At 58.4% G+C, this 18,431-nt stretch overlaps 1 protein-coding gene across 6 annotated transcripts in view; it reads right to left on the bottom strand.

The window, feature by feature from the left end:
* Positions 1 to 121: 121 nt before the first annotated feature.
* ACSF3 (acyl-CoA synthetase family member 3) overlaps positions 122 to 18,431 on the bottom strand; it is a 66,959-nt gene continuing 48,649 nt past the window's right edge. For 3 of the 6 annotated variants that reach the window (XM_037815638.1, XM_037815639.1, XM_037815637.1), the window contains exons 8-10: positions 11,300 to 11,434; positions 10,886 to 10,997; positions 122 to 1,088 (exon numbers count right to left, since the gene is read on the bottom strand). In XM_037815638.1, the coding sequence (XP_037671566.1) occupies positions 956 to 1,088; positions 10,886 to 10,997; positions 11,300 to 11,434 (380 nt within the window). In that variant the 3' untranslated portion in view covers positions 122 to 955. Of the gene's footprint in view, positions 1,089 to 8,811; positions 8,915 to 8,937; positions 9,698 to 10,885; positions 10,998 to 11,299; positions 11,435 to 18,431 lie in introns of those variants that run through there. The other 3 variants (XM_037815641.1, XM_037815640.1, XR_005213783.1) reach the window with 3 other exon arrangements.

Raw genomic sequence — 18,431 nt, 5'->3', positions numbered from 1 at the left:
GCTGGGGGCTGCAGAGCACCAAGCACTAGAGACCACGGGCTGTGGGGGGAGGGGGAGGGACCCACAGGGACGGTCAGATTCGGTTTGCTAGAGCTGCTGGAACGCGATAGGCCAGAAATGGTTTGGCTTTAAAAAGGGGGTTTACTGGTTTTCAGTTATACGGCTCTAAGGCCACGAGGAACGTCCCAATCAAGGCACCAAGAGGACGACACTTTCTCTGAAGAAAGGCCAAAGGCATCTTGGTCCCCGTCAGACCGCTCATTCCTTTCTCCCAGGTTTTGCTGTTTTGTTTTTGGCTTCAGTGGCTCTTTCCGCTTCTCTGGGGACACCTGTCTAAGCTCTCTCTGGGGCTTCTCTTCGCTCTCTGGGCTTTTTGTGTGTGTCCTTTATCCACTCAAAGGGCTCCAATAAAGGACCAAGACTCACCTTGAGTCGGTGGAGTCACAACTCCATGGAAACAGCCTGATCACAGGGTCCTGCCCACAGGAGTGGATAACAGCACCTGGCTTTTCTGGGAACATTCCTGCTCCAAATCAGCCGTTGGGAAGCCCCAGTCATCTGTGCACGGGGGTGGGGTGAGGCTGGCCCACGGGCCACATGGCAGAGGCTCCAGGCACTCTGCTCCCCCATTTCCCAAGTCGCCTAAACCCAAATGCCGCATCCTCCTTGAGTCAGTGGGCCCCGGAGACCCAGGAGCGCCTGCCTGGGTGGGGGGCACAGCCGTGACTGGGACCCAGCACCCCAGGGACCTCTCTGGACTGCAGGGGTTCCCAGCCCGCCCCAGTGTGGGAGACCAGCCCAAAGATAATGGGGCGGGAGCTGCCCCTGCTCCTTCAGTGGCAAGAAACATCAGTGGGAGGCGACTACAGGGAGGAGACGGAGCGCCTGCGCAGTGGCCCGCGGAGGGGGTTCATGGGGCGGCCTCCTGTGGGCACCTGGGGGCCGGGGGCCCGGGTCACGGCACCCGCTGGTCCCGCGGGAAGAGCAGCCGGGCCAGCTCCCGCTTGTTGATCTTCCCCATCTGGTTCCTCGGGACCTCGTCCACCAGCAGCAGCTCCGAGGGGACGGCGTAGGGGGCCAGGAGGCCTCTGTGGAGACAGGCAGGGTCTGTGGCAGGGAGGTCATGAGCAGGTGGGCACGGAACAGCCCCCGGGAACAGGGGTATAGACCCACAGGCTGAGGGCAGAGACCCTCCCCAGACGCACAGCCCGGCCGCCCCGTGGCACACACAACCTCTGACTCAGGCTGCGCCTCCGCCGTGCGGCCTCAGCTGGCGCTTGCCTGACCCCGCAGCGGACAGTGAGACACGAGAGGCTGCACAGACACACCGAGAATGGCTGTGCTCAAGGTGCTGCCCCGTAGGAAGGCCCAGGGCCTATGGGGCCGCCCACCCAAAGGCCACCCCAGGGAACCCACGAGCCTATGGAGGTGGTACAGAAGCTGGGCGAGGCTGCTGGGCCTGGTGGGGCGCTCAGGACACAGCTCTGGGGGGGCGCAGAGTCCAGGGGCACCGGGCTGGAAGGTGGGACGCCCACAGATTGGCCTCACCGGGAGACAGGCTTCTTGTGCTGCAGGTGGGGTGCCCCCCGCCCCCACAGTGGCTTCTGCCCTCTGAGAAACAGCTCCCTGCTCTGGGAAATCGTCCCTGGGCCGCAGGAACCACTGCCCCCGGTGTTCTGGTTCAGGCACCACAGAGCTCTGCACTTGTCCTCCTTTTGCACAACTGCCAGTGGGCGCATCGAGAAGATGGCTGCTTGGGCATCAGGTCCACGACTGTGTGCGCCGTGTGAGAATGAGATTAAGTTTAGCTTTCACACTGGACAGGTGTGGCTAGCAGGGTGGGGCAGTTAAGGAATTGGTAGAAGGTTAAAAAGACAAACTGTAAGCCAGAGTCAGTCCCCCTGCTTATCCGCCCACTATCCACAGTCAGTCCCCCTGCTTATCCGCCCACTATCTACTATCCTTGCAGGGTGGAGCCTCAGAATAGAGGTTCTCAAAATAGCCTCATAACTTGTTACCAAACTAGCCCCAACTGGCTCTAAAGAAGCCTGGGCATAACCATTATAGTCAGGGGTGGGGATTTGTTCCAATGGTTCCTAATGTTGCAAATTTGTGGGGGAAACTTATTTCAAATGTTTCCAATTTGTGCAGGCTAGTTAGGCTTGTAGAATAGAATGTAACCTCTGGAGTATCAGCCAATGGAGAAACAGGAGGGACTTGCGGTTAGGTTTAAGGGATAAATACCGCTGGGTCTATTGTTCTGGGTGCCAACCCCCACATTTGGTTGGGCGCCCGTTCTTACAAGACTGTGAATAAATTCTTTTCTTCTCCACAATCAGGTGAGCGTTTGTTCCTTTTTAGGAATAGTGCTTGTTTCTCACAGCCGTGCCCCTGACTCCCCCTGGCATTTGGCAGTGCTCTGGGACCACGGGCCGTGAATCACCCTGTGCCCTGTGCTTTCCGGTGCATGTCGCGACTGCACCGTGGCTCCCGGCTCACCTTCTGGAAGGTGTTGGTGTCAGGGTGCAGAGCTAGCATGGGAGGTGCCCGAAAAGCCCCAAGCCACGGTTCAATCAACACAAGCCTGGCAGCCTGCTGGGATGTCCTGCAGGCGAAGAGGCCAGTCTGTGCTGGGGGCACGGCAACCCCCAGGGGCACCCAGATCCCCAAGCAGCACCGAGATCCTGTGACCCCCAGTGGTGCAGGGCCACAGTCGCCTGCTGCAGGCTGATGGGTTACCCTGCGGCCTCCCCAGGGGGGAGCTGGGGCACAGGCTGCAACCTGCAGCCCTCCCACCCATGGCCCAACCCTGGCACAGCCCAGCAGCCGACTGAGGGAGCCCTGGGTGCATCCACATGGGTGGGCATTGTTGGCATGTTGGCAGCTGTGATGGGATCCAGAACATTCAGGACCCCTCCTCCCCTCCCACAGCCATGAAGATGTCTGCCAGGTGCAGCCACTCCCACGCATGGCACCCGTGTCTCCAGGGTGACAGTCAGCTGGGGAATCAGGTGGAAAGCTGCCCCAGGCATGAGACTCAGAACATGGTAAGTGGGACCCGGCTGCCTGCTTGCTCAGGCCCAGGAGCCGCGCGGCTGCAGCGGGCTAGGGGAACACTCTACAGCCCCGGCCAGGGGCGACCCCTCCCAGGGCCGAGATATGCACATGTGGAAGACCAGAGCGGGGCCAAGAATGCCAGTGGAGGCCCTTTCCCGAGGGGCTGGAGGAGCGGGCGAGCCACGTTGGGGGGACGTGGTGACTTGCAGCTGCGGGATTCTAAAACAAGCCACCTGGACCAGGCCGAGGGCACCTGAAAGCACCACGGGGTGATTCCTCAGCCCCGATGCCCGCCCACTCCAGGAACTCGGCCACCCTACCTCCCTCGGCCTCGCTTCTGCTGCCCAAACTCAGGGTCTCCTGCAGCATCTGGGGGACGTCAGCACCCTCTGCCACGCTGTGCCTGCTCCCCTGCCAGGCCGGCTCCCTGTGCCGTGCAGCCTGAGCTGGAGGCTGCGCCCAGAAAGGAGAGGGTGGCAAGGGGGGCGACCGCCATGGACAGGGGTGGGTCCAGAGCCCCACTGCAAGCAGACGGAAGGACGGACATCTTCAAACAAGAGCACTGCAGCTACCTCCGAGCACCATGTACGACAGGCCCCAGGTGTGCAGGTGAGCTGTGCTCACGGTGCCAGCGCAGTGCCTTTGCTTCGTGTCAGTGACTGGAGGCGGCCTGCCTGCCCAGCAGCAGGAGCACACGGGTTTTTCCATCTCCAGGTTTTTTCCCAATCTCTGAGGCTTCCTGAGTTTTCCTGTCAGCTCCTGGGCTTCATCCTGGACCGTCCGAGCAGCCCTGGGCCTTCTGCTGGGACCCTCACTCATCCTCCACCTTTATCAGTTTGACGCCACCGTCCGGCCAGGTCACGGGCACCTTCTGCGGCGGCTTCTGTGGGCGTCTCACGTCCCTGCCTGGAGGATGCTGGTAACTGTGCTGCCTGAAGGAGGCACCGACAGGCTGGGACGGGCTTGCAGTTTTGACATATGCCATGTCCCTCTGAGCTCCTCGGGGAAGTGGGAGACGACAGACATGCGGCAGCAGTGGGGGCATCAGCCCTTCCCAAGGGAACCGGGCTGGAGGCGGCATCTCCGGACCAATTGGCACGACTGTGGGCTCGGCAAACTCCTCTCGGGGGCTGCAGAGCCCTCCCCTGGTGCCAACCATAGGCACGTGACAAGAAAAGAACGTTCCAGACCAATGTCCCTCAAACTCAGATGCAAAGTTCCAAACACAGCCATACCAGATCAAACCCAATAATATATGAAAAGGAAAACATGTCATGACCAGGTGGGTTTAATGTTAAAAAATCCATCAACATAATTCACTATATTCACAACATAAAAAAGAAAATACATGTAATCATCGTAACAGATTACACGAAAAAGTATTTGAAAACATCCACTGTCCATCCCTAATAATGCTAAGAAAACCAGGAATAGAAGGGAACTTCCTCCTTGGTGGGGAAGTCTGGGAGCAACCCCCTCCCCCCTCCCCGGAGATTGGGAACAAGAGGGATGCCAGCCTCGCCACTCCCCCTAACACCGTTCTGGCAGTTGTGGCCAGCGCGATAAGCCAAGAAAAAGAAATAGAAGGCAACTGGATTGGAAAGGAAGAAGGAACACGATCTGTATTTGCAGATGACACAACTGTCTGGGTAGGAAATCTGATAGAATCTTTAAAAAAAGCCACTAGAAGTAATGAGTTGAGCAAAGCTGCAGGATTCAAGATCAAAATCAAAACTTAACTGTACCCCTATGTACTAGCAATGAGTAATCATCAATTCAAAAAACTTAAAAAGTACCATTTATAACAGCATCAAAAATCTGAACTATTTAGGGATAAATCTAACAAAATATGTGTAAGACTGAAAACTACAAAATACTGCTGAGTGAAATTAAAGAACTAAATGAATGGAGAGATACTCTGTGTTCGTGGTTCAAAAACTCAATATTGTCAAGTACCATTTCTCCCTGAAATAATCTACAGATTCAACTCAATCCCAACAGATAACTCAGCCAGCCTTTATTTTACAGAAATCGATGAGCTGATTCTAAAATTCACGTGGAAACGCAAAGGGCTATAAACTGAGAAACCAGGAGGCTGGAGGACTGGCCCCAGCTGGCGTCAGGACCTCCCGGGGCGCCGTGGTGCCGCGCCCGCGAAGGACAGACGAGCACAGGTGAGCGGAGCAGGCGGAGTCTGGAAACAGAACCACAAGAGGCTCACGGGCGAGGCCGGGCGGGGGCTTCCCGACGACGGGTGCTGCACAACCAGACGTCCATGTTCGAGGAGATGCGCTTCAGCCCACACCTCACGCCACGTACAAAACTAACTGAAAGTGGATCAGTGTCCTAAATGTAAAACCGAAAACTGCAAAACTTCTAGAAGACCTTGCATTAGGCAAAAATTTCTTAGATATGACACCAGGAGCACAATCCATGAAAGAAAGAATTGATGTACTGGACTTCATGAAAATTAAGAACTTCCGTCATCCAAGAGACATTGTTAAGAGAAAGAAAGAACAAGTCACAAACTGAGAGAAAATATTTGCATGCACTGGATAAGGAATGTATTGCCAAAATATAAAAAGAACTCTCAAAACTCAACAATAAGAAAACAAATAGCTAAATTTCAAAAACGGTAAAAGGTTTGAACAGACACTTCACCAAAGAAGATATACAAAGGTCAGTGAGCAGGCGGCAAGATGCTCCGCGTTTGGGACATGAAAACTAAAGCTTCGAGGAAACACCGCTCCGTCACAACAGCTCAGATGAAAATGACCAGGTGCCAACTGGCGGCAAGACTGTGCAGGTGACGAGGCAAAATGGCGCAAGCAATTTGGAAAGCAGCTCGGCAGTCTCTGAGAGTTTAATGCCCATCACGCGACCTGGCCATTCCACTACCGGGCAGTCACCCAAGAGAAAAGAGAGAGAGACGTCCACGCAGACTCGGACACAAAGCCCATTTGGTGTCGTGTGTAACGGCCCAACTGGACCAGCCCAAATGCCCGTCCACAGGCGACTGGGGACGTGAGCTGTGCTCTGGCCCACGGTGGGACGCACCCAGCAACACGGGGCCCTGAGCTTGTGGTGCACGCAGCCAAGGGTCCCGAAGCACACAGAGCGAGAGAAGCCAGGCTTCAAACAAGACTACCTGGTGTTGATGCCATTTAGACAAAACTCCAGGAAATGCAGACTAAAGGCAGTGACAGAAAGCAGGCCAGGACTGCTTGGGGCCGGGGGAGGGTGGGGGGGGGGACAGGCAGGAGGAGGGACACATGGTTTTGAAATTTATTAAATTGTACACTTCAAATATGTACCTTCATTGTAGGCCAATTATACCTCAGCACAGCTGTTTAAACCGTGCCTGTGCCCATGTGCTGGGTGCTACCATGGGAGGCACTGAGCCTGAGAAACACTGCACACATCCTCGATCCCGGAAGACGAGGCCTGCAGGGAGCACACCAGGAAGCGCGACGGTGGCTGCCACGGTGTTCCCAGCCGCCGCCCCTTCCTCTCAGCCTCCACCCTGCCATGGCCGTGGATCCTCCTCCTCCTGCCTCCTGCTCCCCCTCATACCTTCTGAGGGGCCACCCAAACTGCCCCCTCCTCCTGGGCCACCTCCTCTGTCACTTTCGGTTTCTTTCCCTTTGCCGCCAAACGTGTCTGAAGGGCCTGTCTCCACTTCCCCAAGCCCCGGCACACAGCCCCCTGCTCCCGTCTCCATCAGGGCTGCCGACCGCTCCCCGGCCCCTGCTGCCCAGGGTTGGTGTCTCCCTAGGAGTTGAGGGCGAGGCGGGCACCCCCAGGCCGGGTTCCGGTGCCAGGGCTGCAGGGGATCAGGTGAGGAAGGTGCGTGTGGCAAGGCAGCAGCGGGCCTCCCGGCCGGGGAGAAGCAGGGACTCTGAGCGCAGCCCAGGCTCAGGGTGCCGCCTTCCCCACCAGCCACAGAGGGGTCTGGACACGGAGCCTAACCCTGACCTGGTGACGACAGCACTGTCTGTAAAAGCCGACAGCTGAACGTGCCCTTTGCCCCCAGCGGCCTCCCGGCAGCTAGGGCTAGAGCCCAGGCCCCTAGAGGAGGCGGGCGTGCCTTCTGGGCATTCGTCGGGGACCAGGGTCCGGGAGGGCTCTCTCTGCTCCTTAACAAGAGGCCCACCCTGGGCTGCGGCATGCGGGGGTCTCCTGCTGGGCACCTGCTTCCTCACCAGGAGCCTGCGGGCAGCCCCCGGGAGAGGCCGGGCACGGGGTCTCCCACCAGCTTCCCAGGGCAGGGGCGTGCGAGCACGCTGTCACCACTTGCTGCTGGGGGCGTTAAGCATGTCCCGCGTGACTGGCCCACGTTGGTTTGACCGCGACACACCCAGTGAGTGAACTCCTGACGCGGCCTGGCACCACGGAGCCCACGAGTGGAGACAGCTGTGGATCATCATGCCGAGGGACATGCGTCCCCTGCCAGGGGCAGCGACACTCGCGATACAGGAGGGCGAGGGGGGTGGGGGGTGGGGAAGAGGCAGCCAGCGGGGCCCAGGATGCAGGGGCAGGTGCTGCTGGAGCACGTTGGCTTTCCCCTCTCCACCCTCACCCGGTCCCCCGTCATCTCCAGGGTGGGATGAGGATAAAGGGACGACGCTGAAGACGGCTGGTTTAGGATGCATCTCCCCACAGCAACGTGATTTCCAAAATGTTCTCGTGCAGAGGCGCCTCAGCGAGCTGCCAGGAGCTCTGCCGTCCAGGTCTCCCAGGGGTGAGCCAGGTGGTGACGGGGGGCGGGCTCACGAGGGGCACCAGCACTGGTCCCCAAAGGTGAGAAGGCGGGAGGCGGGCAGGAGCCAGAAGAGCTAATTTCTTGAGGTTTCCAGGATGCCCTGAAGAATCATGTCATAGAGAAAAACGTAACTGGATGGGAAACAGTTCCAGTCACAATTGGTGGGAAAACCCCCTGCAGGTTCCTAAAGAGGCTCGAGACCACGACCTCATTCTCAAGAAAAGCGAGGACTGCGCGGCCGCACTCCACGGCTGCTCCCGGCGGCCTCCACTCCTGCCTGTGGCCAGCGTCCTCGGGGCCCAGCGGGGAGGTCGCAGCCCGCTGCCCCCCGCCCCCTGCTCGGGCCGGCTCTCTCCCCGGCCCCGCCTGTTGAGCGGTCATTCAGTGCTCCTTACTAGAAGACTTCTCACTCAGAACAGCCCGTTTGCTCAGTTTCCTGCAGGCTCTCACACAAAGGCCACCAGCGGCTCAGCCTCTCCCCTTCGGAGGCAGCTTTCCTGGAACCGTCTGTCCCCTGCTCAGCCGTGGGGGCTTCCAGCCCACTGCCAGCCCTTGCTCCAGGCCTTTCCTTTCCCACCAATCCGGGAGTTTCCTTCCCACTTATGGATGCAACTTGCTGGTATTTTAAGGACCTTTTGTCTCTGTCTCTGTGGTCTCTAGTGACACTGGTTCTGGAGAGCGTGACAATGGCCTCACAGAGCACCTTAGGAAGTGTTCCTTCCTCCTCCGTTTCATTACAGGCCTGTGTAGCCTGGTTTTCTTTCTTCCTTGGATGTTTGTGAGAATTTAACAGAAGCCTTTTAGGCCTGTATTTTCTTTTTGGGAATGTTTTAAGTTATGAATCTGATTTATTTAACAGATACAGAGCTTTTCTACTTTTGCGTCAGTTTTGGTAACTGTGCCTTTCAAAGAGTTTATCCATTTCATCCAAACCGCTGATGTGACAGCATGAAGTCCCTATAATACTCACAATGACTATAGTGGCTGGGGGGTCTCCTGGGACGTCCCTCCCCTGTCCCTGACAGCTGTGCTGGTGTCTTCTCGCCTCCCTTCTGCGCAGTCCCTCGTGCCCGGTTTCAGTGCGTCCTGAGAAGGCTGCAGAAGCAGGGGCAGACCCGAGGGGAGGCCTGAGGTACTATGCCACAGGCAGCCTCGTCAGGCGAGAAACGTTCCGCCTCGAGCAGCTGCTGGGGACGAGGACAGCAGCACCACCTGAAGGGTGGAGATCAGCGGCAGCCGTGGGCCAGCCGGGGTCCTGGAGGGCCGAGAGGTGCGGGAGAGCTCCAGCGGGCACCTGTCAGGTCTGAGCTGCCCTCTCCAGGCGCAGGACTCAGTCACCCAGCCTGGCACTGCCTGGGCCCAGGCTGCACCTTGGCCACCCGCCGCCTGGCAGGCAGGCCCCCAGGCACTCCGCAACCGTCTCGGGCGTCCCTGCATAGCTGGAGCGATTAGCATGAGCTCTGGCCGGACACTGGGCCAGGACGAAAAGAGCCAAGCAGCAGAGAGCGCCAACGAGCAGGGTGTCTGCCTCACAGGGGCAGGGTGGAGACGCGGACCCTCCCGCTCCCTCAGGCCGAGGGTCAAATGCGCGCCTGGCTTCTGACACCCAGAGTGGGCTTGTCCTTGGGCACCTGGACTCCAAACCCCTTCAGGAAGTGCTCGGCTCACGAGACCCTTATTATTATTTTAAAGAAAGTAATTGTTTAATCAGAGCAGCAGCCGGCCAACCAGCTCCTCCTGCCTCTGCTCACCACCGTCCTCCAACTGAGATTCTGCAAATCCAGGGGAATCTTTAATGGCCCAGCTGTGCTCTGCTGCTGAAACGAGGATTCCGACTCTTCGTGAAATCACGGTGGATGAGCCAGACTATCTTTAGCTCTAAGGAGGAGGAGGCGCGACCGGGTGGAAGGGGGAGGGCAGAGGGACAGAGGGAGTGGAAAGGAGAAAATTTCTTGGATTTAATAAAAAGAATTCTGGGGGGATATTCATATTTGCCACAAGTAAAGCTGAAAGCCTCTGTGCCGCCTGCTGGCACCACGGCTCTGCGGTGCCTCCAGGAGGGTGGGTGGGTGCCCTGGGGGCGCTGGGAACACGGGGGCCCAGACAGGCTGGGAAGAGGGGCCCTGTGCAGGGAAGGTTCTGGGCGGGGAGGGTCAGCGATGAGCCGAGCTGCTGAGGGACAGAAGGATGGAAGGAACGGAGTGGCCTGGCCTGACCCCACCCTCGGCAGGGAAGGGGGTGCTGGCCTCACCCCCAGCGTCCGGGAGAGGAAGGGTCTGTGCCAACGGCCTGTTTAGGGGGCTCCTTCCTGGAAGCACCAAGGAGGCATCGTCCACGATTCTGATTTGTACCCAAAGGGAATTTCCAGCCACCACATTTTCTTCCCTCAACTAAGACTTAGGCTAGAAACACCTCCAGCTGAACCCTCAATTGTGTGCATTTCAAAAACCCTTAAATTAAAAATAATTTTAGGCAAAACAACGTTGGGGCGGGCAGGGGCCTCTGCCTCCCTTAGGAGGGGCATTGGTGCCCGAGGTGCCCCACCTCCCGCAACGGAAGGGCGAGGAAGGGGCGGCCGACGGGGAGAGCCCAGAGCACTGCCGGCCACGGGTCACTTGCCTGTCCCCTGCTGTCCCCGGCCCCGGACGTCTCAGGAGCCCGTTCACACGCTGGCCCGGGCCAGGGAAGGCAGGAAGTGGGACGGACCCGCAGCTGGCACGCCCCAGGCTCAGGCCCAGAGCTGCGCGGCCGTCGGGGGGCTCAGACAGAGCCAGGCATGAGAGCTGGGGGGTCCCTCCTCAGGGGCAGAGAACTCGTGCTGGCCCAACGCCCATCCTGGACACATGGGGGAGGCGGGCGTTTGTTTGCCCCCTTAGGTTCTCAAGCACTTTAGGAAAGGAGCAGGTTTCTCCTGTGAGCCCTCCACAGGGGGTGGGAGGGATGCCCTCGGTTCAGGGACTGTGGCCACCTGGCCTTTCGAGTCCGTTTTTACCTACACACGGATCCACCCAGACCTTGGGAGAGCTGCTGCCCACCCTCCCCTCACTTGCCCTGCCCGGGTCCTACCTCGCCCACTCCTTGAGCTCCCCGTGGGACAGCAAGTGCCCGTCCCGGAGGGCCACCACTGCAGCGACCCGCTGGCCCCACGTCACATCCGGGATGCCGAGCACGGCCACATCTGCGGACAAGAGCAGGCCAAGACTCAGGCAGTGCCCAGGGGCCCTGCAGAAGTGCCAGACGCAAGGCCTGGAAATGGCAGACAAGCGCCTCTCGGGAGCCTTGCCCTAGGACACACGGACATTCAGACCCACGGCCAGGAGACCTCTGGGGCCCCACTGTCCCCGGGACCCCCTTTGAAGTTCAAAGTTCTTGACAGCCCAGGGCTCCCAGACCTGGTCTTCCTGCTACAGAGTGCAGGGCGCCCCGGCTGCCCCCACGGCCCCCACGGCCCCCACGGCCGGCCAGGCAGGGTTCGCTCACCTGCGATGCTGGGGTGGGCCAGCAGGTGCCGCTCGATCTCCAGGGCGCTGAGCTTGTAGCCCCCGCTCTTGATGATGTCCACTGACGTGCGCCCCCGGATCCAGTAGCTGCCGTCCTTAAACACGGCTGTGTCGCCTGCGAAGAGAGCGGCTGTCAGTACCTGGCAATGCTGGCTCCGCTAGGATTCCCACCTCAGGGCAGCCTCGGCAGACCTGGTCACTGAGCCTCTGGCTGCCAGGAGTCCCCAGGTGCCACGTCCAGGAGAGCCTGGATCCCCAGCGGGTCCTGGAGGGGCCGGCCCAGGGGTCACATGGTGTCTGCCTTCGTCCCTTTACCAGGCCCCACTCCTGGCGGCCTCCCCTCTGTGCTCTCAGCCCGCATACTGGGTGGGGTCCACCAGCACCCGCTCCCTCTGGCCTGGGCAAGCAAACTGGAATGGGCCTGAGAGCCTGTCAGCACCCTGAAGCCAGGCACCACTCGCCACCTGCTCAGCTGGGTCAGCCACTTTGGGGCTCATGTTCTGTTGCCTGCACCCGAGCGTCCTCGCAGAGGGTGAGTGAGAGAGAGTGTGATCAATGCAGTTGGGTGTGGCGGATGTGAAACAGGGCAGGGGACTCGCAGCATGATGGCCCCAAACTAGACTCCTGCTGGCCTGACCCTGGAGCCTGTGCCCCCGGCTGCTTCAGGACAGGCCAGCAGGCGTGAGTGCCCCCACCAGGACGGGGGAGCAGGTACCTGGTGACGGGGCTGCCGCTGGTGCCCCAATCCACTCACCCCATGTCCACGGAGACTTGTCGACCCAAGAGGGGAGCAAACACGGACCATCTATTTTCCACAAGTGAGTCGGATCCCCAGCGCCTTACAAACACCCCCAGACCCAGTTTCTCGTCACCTGAGGGAGCCCCAAGGGGAACGGGCCACTGGTGGCCTGCGACCCCAACCCGAGACCAGTGACGCCACAGCTGGATTTGGAAACAACCGCACCAGGCTCTGACAGAGATGCTCTGCTGTGTGTCGGAATCACCTGCAGTTTTTTTTAACGTTCCTTTTATTGTGGTATGGCAGACGTAACGTACGACTTACCTTTGAAGCCACTTTTAAGCTACAATTCGGGAGCATTTGGTACACACACAGTGTGCAATCATCACACCGTTTCCAGAGCCCCTCACCCCCAGATGGGAACCTGCTCCTATTAAGAGGTAACTGCCACCACCCTCAGTGACCACCACTCTGCTTCCCGTCTCTCTGAATCTGCTTATTCTAAGCGTTTCACATAAGAGACATCAACACTGTCTGCCCCTTTGTGTGGGGCTCATTTCACCCCACACGGCGTCTTCAGAGCTCATCCGTGCCGTGGTGTGCACCAGCCATCCTTCTTCTGGCCGAGGGGAGAGGCTGCACATGGGTCTGCTCAGCTGCTTGTGGCCCCAGGGGCTGCTCCCACCTTCTGGCACCTGAGGGTCACCATCTGTGTCCCCGCCTTTGGTGCTTGGTGGCAGAGACTAAGGTGGGGCTGCCGGGTCAGGCAGCAGTTCTTGCTCAGCTCTCGCCTTCTCTCGGTGGCTGTGGACGGCTCCCGTCACCCCAGGGTCCTGGGGCTGAGCCTTCAGGACACCCCTGGCTGTGATCTGGCCCTTGCGGCCCCCCGCGACTATGTCACCTCTCCCACGGGGAGAAAGGGGGTCCCTCACCCAGCCAAGTTCTGGCTTCTCTCCCAGAGCCCCCTCCCCACTCAGTCCCACTGGCTCCAGTTGCACCCACGGAAGCCCCTGGAAGCTAGGAATCAACCTGGTTTCCTTCTCGGCCAGCTCTGGGACACATATTGCGCAGCCAAACACCAAACCTTCAAGAAGGGACAGGGGAGCTAACCACGAAAGGGAGGGCCATGTTCCCAGCCAAGAGGCTAGGCTTTACGGTGTGCACGTGTGTGTGTGCATATGCGTGCGTGACCATGTGCTGCATGCGTGGACATGCGTGTGCCAGCATGCACCTGTGTGAGCGTGTGTGTGACGGAGGGACAGACACACCCTGCCCCGCCCTCTGAGCACAGTGCCCACCTGCTCACCCAGATCCCACACCTCATGTCAGGTCATTTGCTGGAATAAACCATAAATCATAAAAATGTTATCAGCAATCAGGCTGCCTGACATGGGGAAGTCACAGCCCACTGCCTCGCAGCCCTTCCTGACCTGCCCCTTGCAAGGCTCTTTCCAGACTATTAAACAAGATTGAGGGGGTCAGCCTGGACGGGCTGCAGGGATTAAGGTGTGGAGAGGCGCGGTGGCAGCGGGTAGGGCTGCAGGTCCTGCCCTGGGGGGTGGGATCCCTGGACAGACACCAGCTTTCGGCTCAGAGGCCGGAGGAAGCCAGCAGGCTGGGGGACCAGCCTGGGGGCAGAGTTGGGGGCACCAGCCGCAGGCCTGGGGAAGGCTGCAGGAAGTGGGCATGTGGCCTGGGCAGGGACAGCGCCATTCCCAAGGGGCATCGCTGCTACACTGCTCTGGCTGTGGGCCGCTCACCCTCACGTGCACTGATGCGTGCTGACACGTGTTGATGAGTGTTATGTGCTGTGTGCTGACACGTGTTGACGAGTGTTATGTGCTGATGCATGCTGACATGTTGACGCATGCTGATGTGTGTTGCCTGCTGTTATGTGCTGCGTGCTGATGCGTGATGACACGTGCTGATGCGTGCTGTGTGCTGACACATGTTGATGCGTGTTGCATGCTGATATGTGCTGCATGCTGATGCGTGATGACACGTGCTGATGCGTGCTGTGTGCTGACACATGTTGATGCGTGTTGCATGCTGATATGTGCTGCATGCTGATGCGTGATGACACGTGCTAATGCGTGTTGCATGCTGATATGTGCTGCATGCTGAAGCGTGCCAACATGTGTTGGTGCATGCTGATGCAGCACAAGTGACCGATGAGGTTCAGGCCTGTCCTCGGGCCTCAGGTGCCTTCGAGCAACATTCCCACCCTGCTCCCCCTCTCTGAGCTGCTCTATTGCTTGCTGAGATGCCCCATCCAGCATAATGGGGGGGGGGGTGCAGCTCCCAGGGTCACAGTCCTGAACGTGTCCCATAAGGCAATGCATGGGCCGGCCTGTGCCATTCGCCTCTCGGGGACCCCCGGCTGCACGTCGCTGGCCTCCCCTTGGGCTCCCACGGCCGTGCTCCCTTATGCCCCAGGGCACTCACGGGGCATCCCCCTTAGAAGGCCCTAGCCCACTCCTCATGGGTCACCTCCCCACCCTCAGCTTTTGGGATGCCTGCTGCACCGTCTGCCATGTGGGGTCTGCCGGGGGTCTCCACCCAAGTCTCTTGTGGCAGGGACAGGTGCATGAGAGTGAGAAGCCTGGGTCCTGTTCCCAGCAGTGCCCTGTGGAGGGATCTGAGCGTGACTCTAAGCCATAAAGGAGAACGTCCCAGAAGCTGTGGGCAGGGCGTGCAGGGGCCTGTGTCCCTGGGGCCACGAGTCTGCAAATGTCTGCGAGTGCCCAGCAGCCCTGTGTGAGCACCTGAGCCTCCCTCACGCCCCAGGGAGGAGAGAACAGTGAGGACCAGGACCTCGCAGAAGAAACGACGTGTGGTGCAGGAGGGCTTGCCCTGGCATTTTGGTTTGCTGAGCAGCTGGAGTGCAATACGCCAGACATGGGCTGGCTTTTGCAATGGGGATTTATTAACTTACGATTTCAGTTCTTAGGCTGTGAAAATGTCCAACTCAAGGCTTCAACAAGTTGATACCTGGATTCTGAAGACAGGCTGCTGGCATCCAGGACTCCTCTGGCACATGGAACGCACGTGGCGGGGTCTGCTGGGCCTTCACGCCCAGGTTTTGCTGCTTTCAGCTCCTGGTTCCAGCGGCTCCTCTCAGAGCTTCTCCGGAGCTTTTCTCTGTCAGCTTCTCTCTTTTTCTCCTCTCTTAAAGGACTCCAGTAGGAGGATCAAGACCCACCTGAATGGACGGGGTCCCATCTCCATGGGAACAACCTAACCAAAAGGGCCCACCCACAGCAGCTCTGCACCCAGGAGAATGGGTTAAAGGAGCATGGCCCTTTCTGGGGATGTAACAGCTGCAAACCAGCACACCCGGGGGCAGGTGGAAGGTGTGATGGAAACACAAGGATTTAGATGCCAGGTGGGCAAAGAGGGCCAGGGGGTCTTGCTGGCACATCCCACTAAGTGCTTAAGAAATGACGCCACCTGCCACAACCCTTCCGGAGAAATGGAAGCAGAGGGGGCACTTCCCACCCATCCTACGAGGCCAGCGTCACCATACTGTCAAAACCAGACAAAGACATCACAGGAAAGAAAACTGCAACCAAAATCTCCTGCACATAGATGGACTAACCCTCCCCCTCCACAAAGGACTGATAAATCACAGCCCACAACCAAGGGGGTTTTTCTAGTTAGGCAAGTCTGGCTCAACACTCAACAGTAAGTTAATGTAATCTGTCTCACCAAAGGCTACAGAAAAAACCACATGATCATCTCAAGAGATGCAGAGAAAGCATCTGAAAATATCCCACACCCATTCATGGTAAAACTTCTCAGTGAACTATAAGTAGAGGGGAACTCCCTCAACTTGGAAACATCCACTAAACACCTAAAGTTAACACCGTACTTAATGGAGAGAAATTAAATTCTTCTCCCCTAAGATCAAGAACAAGACAAGGATGTCCCTGTCACCATCCTGGTCAACATCACACCAGGAGTCCCAGGTACTGCAACATGGCAAGAGGAAGAAACAAAAGGGATGCAGATCGAGGAGGAAGGAATAAAACTGCCTTTGTTAAGAGAGAACCCAATTGTTTATATAGAAAATCCTTAAGAATCAACAAGACAACTCCAGGAACTAAGGCTACAGCGAGGTTAATACACAAAGCCAACTGTCTTCCTGTCCACCAGCAGAGAACAACGGGGACTTGAAATTAAAACCAGAACACCATCTACATTAGCACCAAAGAGAAGAAACGCAGAAGAAACAGTTACATACAAATCCACCAAGATACGTACCAGGCTCGTGTGAGGAGGGGCACCGGGGAGGCCTGAGGGAGGGACCCCCCACCCTGGGCAGGGGACGCGAGTCGTGAAGAACCAGTGCTTCCCAGCGGAACCCGCAGGCTCGGCGCAGCGCAGGGAGTCACTCTGTGGACACGACAGCTGGACCCGAGGTCTAGACGGAGGGGACCGAGGCCCAGAAGAGCCACCACAACACCGAGGGGCAGTGGAGAGGGCGACCGCAGCTCCATGGGCACTGCGGGCTGCCGGGACCATGACGGCGAGGACGGCGAGAGAAGGGCTCGGCGGAGCAGCGTGGAGGGACACAGACGCCGCGTCCTGCAGACCCCAGCAGGAGACGCCTTGGGTACAGGCAGGGGGGTCTCAGGGCAGGCGGGCCGGACCACTGGGCACCCATGTGCAAAAAAATGGATTCAGACACGGACTCCCTCCCTTTCACAAAAATGAACTCAACAGTTCAGAGCAATAGATGTCAAATGCAGAGCTACACACCCTTGAGAAAATAACAGGAGAACACTGAGGTGACCTTGGGTTTGGCAATGAGTTTCAAGATAACAAAACCAAAAAACATGAACCACGGAGGAAAAAAATAGGTAGCTGAATTTCATTAAATTGAAAACCTGCTCAGTGAAAGATACAAAAGAGAATGAAAAGACATGCCACAGGCTGAGAGAAAGTATTTGCAAACTTTCCCCGACCAAGTATTTGCATCCAAGATAAACAACTGTGAAAACTCACCATAAGAAAACAATCCCACCGAAAAATGAGCCCACGGGCCAGGCCAGCCTGTCCACTCGGGTTCTGGGGGAGCCACTGACCACCATGGCCCACAACCAGGCTTCACGCGACGAGGTGACACCAGACACTCGAGACGCCCGAGTCGGACTGCACCCACGGTGAAGCTTTCTGTCCGAGGAGCCGAGGAATTCCCAGTCATCTTGGGTGGGAAGTGAGTGCCCGGGGAAGGGCAGCTTACGAGTAACTTAAGAAGGAAGGAAAGGGATGCTGAAGTCTCCTGTGCTGAGCACCCAGGCTGGCACTGTGGCAGGGTACCCCGTACCCCCACCCCGAGGGACACATGGAGGGCAGCTTTAATGGCTCTTGATGCCTCCATGGAGGACAAAACAGAGAATGCGCTTTCTGGGTGAGGACCCCACAGGGCTGTCTGCCTGTTGGATTCTGACTCAAGTGGCGTGCCCCATGCCATCCTTGTCCCCTGGGCACCCACCGAAGAGCAGGGCAGAGCAGACCATCCCTTCCCCCGGAGAGAGTATGGCAAAGGCTCGGGGGCCCTGGCTCGTGCCCAGGATTCACCACCCAGCGCCTCTGGTCTGTGCCCGGAGCCTCCTGCAGAAGGCGTGAACCCAGTGCTGGCTGAAGGGGCAGGTCCAGAGGCAGGAGACCCCCTCCTGCACACCTGGCCAGGTAGGCAAGGGCTGTGCAGCGTCAAGGAAAACTGCAGTTGGAGCAATGTCCAGCAAGGCTGTGTGGCAGCTGCTCTCATCTGGTGGGGCACACGGCGGGTGTCCGTGCAGTCAGCCAGGAGGTGTGGCCGTGCAGGGAAACGACAGCAGAACCCAAAGCCAGCGAGGAAGGAGACAGCTGGGAAGGGACCCTGCGCCCACTGAGCATAGACGGTGCCAAGGGGGTGCTGGGAGGTGGTGGTGGCCAGACGGGTTGGGATGGGGGACCCCAAATACCAAGTGTGGGGGCTGAAGGACAGCCCCAGAACCTGGGTAGGTGGCTCATTTGGAAAGAGTCTTTGGAGATGCAGTTTAGGGTTTTGAGATGGGAGATGACCCTGGATCATCTGTGTGGGTCCCAACGAAGTCACAGGGTCCTTGCCAGAGCAGGATAAAGGCAGAGGGGAAGGGGCTGCAAGGACGGCGCCCGGGCAAACGTGAAGGTGCTGATGTGGAAGCCTCCAGGGGCGGGAAGCAGCCAGGAAGGGGTCTTTCCTGGACCTTGGAGGGAGCACGGCCCTGTCACCACCTGCCCAGCAGAACTGATCTTGGACTTCTGTCGTTCCGGACCACCAAGGCTGTGTTCATCTGTGACAGTGGCCACGGGAAACTGATACTCCAGGTGAAGAACCTGTGACCCC

This window comes from Choloepus didactylus, chromosome 22, assembly GCF_015220235.1.
Source record: "Choloepus didactylus isolate mChoDid1 chromosome 22, mChoDid1.pri, whole genome shotgun sequence".
NCBI lineage: Eukaryota > Metazoa > Chordata > Mammalia > Pilosa > Megalonychidae > Choloepus > Choloepus didactylus.
Note: the sequence above shows the minus strand (reverse complement) of the source record. Positions and strands in the feature narration are given on the sequence as shown.